The sequence below is a fragment of the Nymphaea colorata genome, unplaced genomic scaffold (genome assembly GCF_008831285.2).
Source record: "Nymphaea colorata isolate Beijing-Zhang1983 unplaced genomic scaffold, ASM883128v2 scaffold0733, whole genome shotgun sequence".
Lineage (NCBI taxonomy): Eukaryota > Viridiplantae > Streptophyta > Magnoliopsida > Nymphaeales > Nymphaeaceae > Nymphaea > Nymphaea colorata.
Window position 1 is genome coordinate 2,856 of NW_022205239.1, and position 8,578 is coordinate 11,433.

General features: G+C 45.4%; 1 protein-coding gene across 1 annotated transcript; it reads left to right on the forward strand.

Annotated features, from left to right (window-relative positions):
- Positions 1-5,604: 5,604 nt before the first annotated feature.
- Positions 5,605-7,129, forward strand: LOC116245551 (uncharacterized). Its single transcript, XM_031617033.1, is given in 3 exon segments — positions 5,605-5,638; positions 5,641-5,888; positions 5,891-7,129. Coding segments are annotated over 3 exon segments (1,521 nt in total).
- The last annotated feature ends 1,449 nt before the right edge of the window (positions 7,130-8,578 follow it).

Below are 8,578 nucleotides of genomic sequence, written 5' to 3' on the forward strand. Positions count from 1 at the left end.
CTCCTGCAAGCTATGCCAGAGGACAGGCGGCACCCTGATGTCGTGTGGAAAATGTGGATAAAAATGCATGGAATGTGCGCCTACCTCAACGGAATGTCATTCTGCATGTAGAAGAATAAAGATGGATCTGAATAGTACGTGGTCCACCTGGACTGCTGCAATGAGTAATCTTTAAGGGAGAGGCTATCGATGGAGCGTAGATTTAAGCTGAATCATGAGAAAGTGGTCTTCCGGGAGAACAAGTAGCTGTTTGCCTACATAAGGAGAACGATAACAAGTTCAGATAAATGATATCCTCCCGTTTCTCATTATTCGCATCACTATCGTCAGCATAATTGAGTAATCTCATCCATATAAATACCCCATATAGTTAGCAGCTTAGGATAAGTCATTATCTTTATTTATTGATCTTACTCGACTGAGGGTAAGGCAAGCTATCGCGTATCTGAATGGGAAGGGATGGCCGATAGTAAATCTATTGTTTAATGAAATCTCGCTTTATTAGAAAGTATTTGTAGCACATGAGAATATTTATCACTTCGACCGACGACGACGGGACCAAAAGAACCACCCGTATCTTTCTCGATAACTGCAACAACACCTCACTCCTGCTCAGAGAAATCGCCAAGGAGATGGGCGTCGCCAGGAACTACCTCATAGTCAAACTCAAATACGAGCCTTACAATGTATTCAGCTCATCACACAGCTCATAATTGTGGAAAATTGGCCTCTTGCTCACTACCCTATCAGGAACGGATCCACCCTTATAGTTTAATTCAACGAGAAATATACTTGCCGCGAGTTGAGCCTCTCCACTGAGCCTTTAGCGAGGGTGCAGTAAGAGGGCGACTTTGATTCGGAAGGAGAGGAGCCCAGAATCAGCTACTTAAGTAATACAATATGAAACTTAGGTGATAAGGAGCAGCACACGAGCTCTAAGTATCTGGAGGAGTGCCTAAAACAAATGCTGGAAGCTGTCAGAAATGGGGACCTGGATCGAATAGCCGAAATCCTAAGGGAGGAGCCGGCGGTTGAGGACGAAGCCGACCTGCCCAGTGCGATGGAGCAAAGATATCAGCATCTGCTCAACTAGGTGGGCGACTGTGGCAGAAATGCGCTCCACGAAGCCATTCAAGTTAATAACGCGGACATCGTTTCTTTCCTGCTCATCAAAGGCGCCAACCCATCCCTCCCCACCTTCGATGACCACACTCCTTTGCAATTGGCGGTGCTCAATCACTCTACGGAAGTCCTCACTCTTCTCCTCCAGCAATCTCGCATAGATGTAAATCAGGTCACCACCCACGGTACTGCTCTCCATCTGGCTGCTATTCATGAAGATGTGAAGTGCATATAGATCCTCTTCCAAAACGACGCAAATACTGAAACTGTGGATAACTAAGGGAGGAGGGCAATAGAAGTGACCCACAATCAAACTATCAAGAAGCTGCTTCAAAAGAAATCAGAAATAAAGAAGGGAAAAATACCGTATATCAGCAAGGGCAACATCTACAAGGTCACCAACCTAACATATCGTCTCAAATAACGCAGCTTGCTTATTAATCCATTCAAAAATTAGTTCTACATTCAACATCCTTCAAAGTAAGAAGAGGAAAAGTTCCAAATCGACCTTATTGCGGGAGTCGATGAAGTAGAGGAACGAAGCTGGCTGATGAGCGGAAGCATGCATTACTTTAAAGTTGCAATTAAAGATAAGGAAAAGACTGAGCTACTGTTTGGAGTCAAGAATCAAAAAATTATGGAGAGGTGGATTGCAAACTTTAGTACTGCTGTCAAATACCGTGAAAACTTTAACTTCACCAAGCCAGTCCCCTCAAGCGAACAGCTTATTGAGCTCATCAATGACTAGGCAAACACGATTACTCTCCACAAGCGTCGCATCGATAATCCACCCGCTAAGAAAAACATGTCGATTCTCAACATGCTTCCCGACGATGATGAACCCAGTCTCGTGAACCGTATTAAGTCGAGACTGTCCATGCGTAAGTCCGACCGCCGATTCGTTAACTTCTCAGAGGAATACGTAATGGACGAGAGCCAGATTGTGGTAGGCAGCATTATAAAGGGCATGGAAGGAAGTATAATCCGGGGACTCGATAGCACACATTCATAAAAAGCAAGCTCTGAATACGCTTCTATCGTTGAAAGTACAATGGAGCCCTCTTTCCTCGATCGCTAGTTCACCAAAAATCAGTTTAGGAAAAACTCTATGAACCGATCATAGTATACAGTTTCTGAGTTCAAAACATAGGAAAATAAATTACATATTTCCTTCAGGGACTTTTAGATAATAAAATTGCTTGGAACTGGCTCATTCGGACAAGTCTTTGAAGCGAAATGCAAAAAAGATGGAAAGACATATGCACTTAAGGTGTTGAGTAAGCAAAAATTAATAAAAAAGAAACAACTCAAATATGCAGTAGGAGAGGCGACCATTCTCAAAAATTAGATTTTCCTTTTGTCATCGCCCTCCATTTCTCTTTCCAAACTCCTCAGAACCTCTACCTTGCTCTTGACCACTGCCCAAGAGGCGATCTTGCTGAGCTTATAACAGTAAAGGAAAAGCTGGAGGAAAATACTGCTCGCTTCATAATTGCACAAGTTGTCCTAGCTTTGGAATACTTACATAGTCGGAACGTACTTTATCGTGACTTAAAGCCTTAGAACATCTTGATTGCGGCGGATGGATACGTTAGGCTGACGGACTTTGGACTGAGTCGGTAGAACTGCTTCTCGATGTCTTTTTGCGGCAGTCCTGCCTATCTTTCTCCAGAAATGCTTGAGAAGAAGGGCGTGGGGTTCTCAACCGATATCTATGGGATTGGCTGCATTCTTTTTTAAATGTTGGTAGGCGAGCCTCCTTTCTTCGACGACAACCTAGACACTCTCTACGAAAACATCCGCAATGGAAAGTTACGCTATCCTAGCTATCTCTCCATATAGGCCAAGTCCATCATCTCAAAGCTCTTGGAAAGAGACATCAGTAAGCGTCTTGGATCAAAAAAATTCAATGACATTAAGGCTCATGACTTCTTCCGTAAGATGGATTGGGCTGGATTGTTGGAGAGACGTATGAAGCCACCTTCCGATATGCTTCTGGAGGATCCTGACAACTTTTACGAACTGGAGCTGGAGCATGCATAACCCTTGCGGCTTAGCGATACGGACTACGAGGCCTCATCGGAGAAGATTAATCGCATAAAACACTTCACTTTTGTGCGGTAAAGTCATCGGCAACAGCCAGCGACCGGCTGATCTTCTCCCCTTATTACTCACTCCATTTTACTCCATACATATCCCCCACCCTGCCACTCCAAAATGATACCCATTTGCATTTTGAAAGACAATAAGATACAAGTGAATCAAATGACAAAGGCCTGGATCTTTTCGGCCAGTTTTCGTCGATAGGATGAGGCATTGTCTGAGAGAGAAGGTGCGAAGGAGAAGGCGATGGTCTGAGTGTGGACGGTCAGGGGAAGGTGGTGAAGGGTGTTCTTGAGGGCTCTCTGGGTGTCGGTGGCGCAGCAAGCTTGAGGGAAAGTCTTCGAATGGGGAAGAGAATTCATCGAATATTAACGCGAGTATTTCAAATTTTGGGTGCATTAGTAAGCACGCACGCGCCAAAAAGAATTGAACAAATTAAATCACGTCGTAAACAGATTGTATAAGCAGCCATCAACTTTTGAAATGCGAACCCGCATCGCAATTTCCATAATTTTTGGAGAAGAAGAAACATATGTATTTGAATTAGTCTTAAATAAGCGTTGATGCCAAAATCAAAATTAAATAATAACTATAGCGATGAGGCTCGAGCTGAAGGACATCCTTGTACTCTTCGAAAAGCTCCAAGAGGAAACCAACATCTCATATGTATCTATTGTCATCTTTTGCGGGGTGGATATCGACTCCCTCTGTTCTCTCAAGATCTTTACAGTACATTAATCACCACATAGAAACTTTTCAAGAGCGAAAACATTCAGTATAAGGTCTATCCCGTGACCAAATACACAGAGCTGACCAACAAGATGCAGGAGGCAATGTCCTATGACAAAGTCAAGCTTTTCCTTATGGTCAACTGCGGAGGAATCATTGATCTCACCAATACCCCCATCATGAGTAACAGATAGGCTGAAATCTTCCTCTTTGACATTCACAAGCCCATCCACCATATGAACGTCTAGAGTCCAAGGGTAATTAACTTATCACGTAGGTGAAAGTCATCGATGATGGCTGCGGTTAGCTCCAAAATTGCCCCTCGTTAGAAATTTTCCAAAAAGCTCAAGAGCTCAACGAATACGAATTGGAATCTGACTAGTAGGACTACGATGACACTCCAAAAGGAAGGCAGCAGCGGGAGCTTAAGGCCAAATTGAGGACCCAAAGAGAACTTTACGATAAGGCAATCAACAACTACTACAGTCATAACTTCTTCGGTCAGCCAAGCTCATACTCAGCCTACAGGCTAGTGAGGGATCTCAACAAGGTTAGCAACGACTATCTGTGGTTCGCCATTGTGGGACTTACTAGCATGTTCCTATAACAGAAGATTTCAAAGGAAGGATTAGACAAGTTGAGCCAGGGCTACCAGGCAGACATGGCAAGACTCAACTAGGGCCCTTCCAAGGATCGCGGTGACATCATGGGAAAGAAGGGCTACCAATTCGCTCTAATGGACCATTGGTCACTATACGAAAGCATGCTCCACTCTACCTACTTAATGGCTCGCTTAGAATTATGGCAAGATAGAGGGCTTAACAAACTCCACGAGTTCATTCACAACATCGGCATATCGCTGCATGACGCCAAACAGCTCTACAAGTACATGCCCTTAGAAGTTCAACGCAAGCTTGACGGCTCCATCTATGCAGCTGCATAAAAATTTGGACTGTTGGAGGTAACATACCTATCATTTGCTCGCAATCTTGACTATTCTTCTCCCTTCATGGCTTCAGATCTCGTCCATGTGCTTACCTCAGTCCTAGAAGCTCCACCCCCCAATTCTAAGGCCTTCTTACAGCTTCCTTAGCACTTGGTGAAGTGCTTCTGGCAGGCATACGATGTGTGTGATGCTGGAGCAAAGGAAGTAGCAGGGAGAGCGTAGGAATCGAAGCGGGGATTGAGAGCACTGATGAGTGAAGCAAGGCGCATCATGGAGCGCGACCATGTGATAACCACTAACTCCATCAGCATCGCCAACATCCGAGGAGACTCCTAGGACCGCCTGGTCTTCCAGCACCCCTCTGCTCTCATTCGATTGGCTCACTTGCTCATGGGAATCATACGTTAACGCAAAAAAGGTCGTGTTCCGAAGCCACTTGTTGCCAACTGGATTGGTTTGGACAATGAGCTATGCGTATGTGTGGGCGTAACTATGGACCACAAGAGCAACCTCGGATTGCGCTTCGGCGATGTAGCGATCAAGTTGGGAATCGCCGTGGACCAGGACAGCTTCATCGCGAACGCTATCTTCTTCAGCAAGGACCACCTCTCCTCCTTCATCAAGGAAATCAGCAAATCCTGAGCGGAGCCAATTTGATTAGTGAACTTTTAAATAAATTAAATCATAATTTTTATAACTTACTCATGAGCAAGGCAGTGCTTCAACCATTTGAACAGTACCAAAGGCACGAGTCACCTTCGTGCAGACCGTGGCAGAGCTCGCCACGCGTCCTCAGAACATCGAGGCGCTCCAGTCTGCAGGCGTGATGAGCTTGCTGCGTCCTCTCCTCCTCGACAATGTTCCCTCCATCTCCCAAAGTGCAGCTCTGGCCCTCGGTCGTCTCGCCAACATGAATGAGGAGCTCGCCGAGAGTGTGGTCAACAACGAGATCCTTCCCCAGCTCGTCATGTCCCTCAACGAACAGAATGTATCTTTCTTTCTATTTAGCGCTTCTACAAGAAAGCTGCTGCTTTTGTCCTCAGAGCTGTGGCGAAACACTCCACCCAACTCGCGAAGGCTGTGGTGGACTCTGGCGCTTTGGAAGCACTGGTTGTGTGCCTAGAGGAGTTTGACCCAACCGTCAAGGAAGCTGCAGCTTGGGCGCTCTCTTACATCGCCAAACACACGCCCGAGTTGGCCATGTCCGTTGTGGAGGTCGGCGCAGTTCCACTCTTGGTGCTTTGCGTGCAAGAGCCAGAGCCCACCTTAAAGAGGATTGCTGCTTCAGCTTTAAGCGAAATCTGCAAGCACTCAGCTGAGTTGGCTCAGTTTGTGGTGGATGCTGGAGCAGTGCCCTTCTTGGCTCAGTTGATCAACCATCAAGATGCTCAACTCAAGAGACAGGTCTGCTCTTGTCTCGCTAACATCTCTCGCCACACCATCGATCTTGCTGAAATCGTGGTCGACAACGACATCTTCCCTAAGATCCTCTACAGACTCAAGGACAATGACAACTTGGTGAGGAAATATGCTGCCATCTGCATCCGAGAAATCGCCAAACAGAGCTTGGATCTTTCCAAACTGATCTGCAACTCAGGAGGAGCGGTTGCCATCGTTGACTTCATCTCTGAGGCCAAGGGAGAAGCACTTCCCGGCATCATCACTCTCGGATATATCTCTGCCTTCGACGAGACTCTAGCCATGGGAGTTATTCAAGCTAAAGGAATCAATCCTCTCAGAGACGCCCTTAAAAACGAAAATGAAAGCGTAAGAGCAGCCGCTGCCTGGAGTTTGGGTCAAATGGGTGGTCATACTCCTGATCACGCCAAGGCACTAGCTGAGCAGGACATTCCAAGGCTTCTACTTGACCTTTATCGCGACTCTAGCAGTTCTGAGGATTTGAAGAAGAAAGCAAAGAAGGCACTAAAGAGCATCCTGCAGATGTGTTCCCACCTGAGCGCCCTTGAATCCCTTATCGAGAACTGTCCCACTGAAATCCTCCACTACGTGCTGCACCAGTTCGCCAAGACCCTTCCTAACGACCCTGCTGCCAAGAAGTCCTTCATCCAGAAGGGCGGCCTCAAGAAGATCCAGGAGATTAAGACGGAGCCAGGAGACAAGCTGAAGCAATACATCGACGAAATCAACGCCCTTTACCCGCTGGAAATCGTGCAGTTCTATTCTCCCGGTTACGAGCAGACCCTGCTTAAGAAACTGGAAGACGAGTGATCCCATCAAACCAATCCACATAGTTATACTTATTACAATGATGATGATGATGGACTAGGACGACTACTACTATGGTCGATAGGGACGCACCAGAGAGAAGGATCCTCCTAAGAAGTTTACAGCCTGCGTTAAAGAGTGTCTGGAGAAGATCCAGGACGTCATTTTAATCGACCAGGAGAAAAAAATTGTCGACCTCGACATACTTATTGACATTCTCACTGATCCATAGCAAAAAGAAGAGTCTTTGGAGCTTTATGCTGCCAAAGCGGTCAGGAAGGCAGGAAGGAGAGAGTTGTAGATGAACGATTTGGCCTTTGCGATGAAAACTGAAATTGAAAAACTGCCATTGAAGGATGTATACAATTTATAAAGATAGAATATCGAGAAATGGTGGACTAGCTTTAAGACTGGCGGTAATGGGGGCAACTAGAGCTCTTTCCAAGCCAAGAAGATCAAGGACTATGTGAAAAACATGGAGAGTGAGAGAAAATCGAGCAGTGATTAAGATTCAACCTTCAGGAATCGCGATTGGTGGACATTTAATGAGCTATTTTTGGCCTGTACAGAGCCTAAATGAAGCATCCCATATGATTGTTTTGATCAATCACCATTTATCTGTAATATTAAGATGTCCTACCCATAAATCGGAGTCGACGGTGAAGTCAATCCCTGCTACTTCTTCATGAGGGAGCTCGAGAACTGTTACCATAACAACCTCTACCCGGCCACTCGGTGCAAGAACCAGCAGGAGGACTTCCTGGAGTGCCACAACCGCAACAAACAGGTAGAGAGTAGGGTATGCAGGTGAAGCTGATGAACGAGTTGCAGCAGCAGTTGCGTAAGGCGAAGGTGATCAACGTTCCCCACTACGATAAGGATAATGACCGCTTCGTGTTCGATGATGGAAAAGTGGTCGCCAATAATGATCCCATCTTCAATCGCTTCAAATGGGCGTGATCCACTACAAACAATCAATCAATCGCTTTTTATTCACCGCACTATCAGCAAAATTCATATTAGATCCAAAGGAAACCTTTGCTTACGATTATCAACTTATTAAAACCCCAACGCATATCAATAAAAGCAAAATGGGCGTGGGTAGCTTTTTAAATATTTGGAGAGGGTATTACATAGCATGAGACTTCATTTATCATTTTGCCTTTAAGCCATAGTTGTTAAAGTTTGGTTTAGTTTCTCCACTTCCTCTAGTGCAAATAGAGGCTTTCATGCAGTCTCTACTTGTCATACAGATTGATCAAGCTTCCATCAGTCTATAGCTTCTTCGTCGATAATTAATTCTACAATTTCAGGATTTCCAGCTCATGCCTTGAGATTAGTTAATCTTTCTCCATTTTTTCCCTCTCGAGTGCATCCCGCAGCATAAATACTTCTCCTTAGAGCTTTGAAGCCTTTTGATGCTTATCTCGTCCTCATATGCCCTCAATGTGC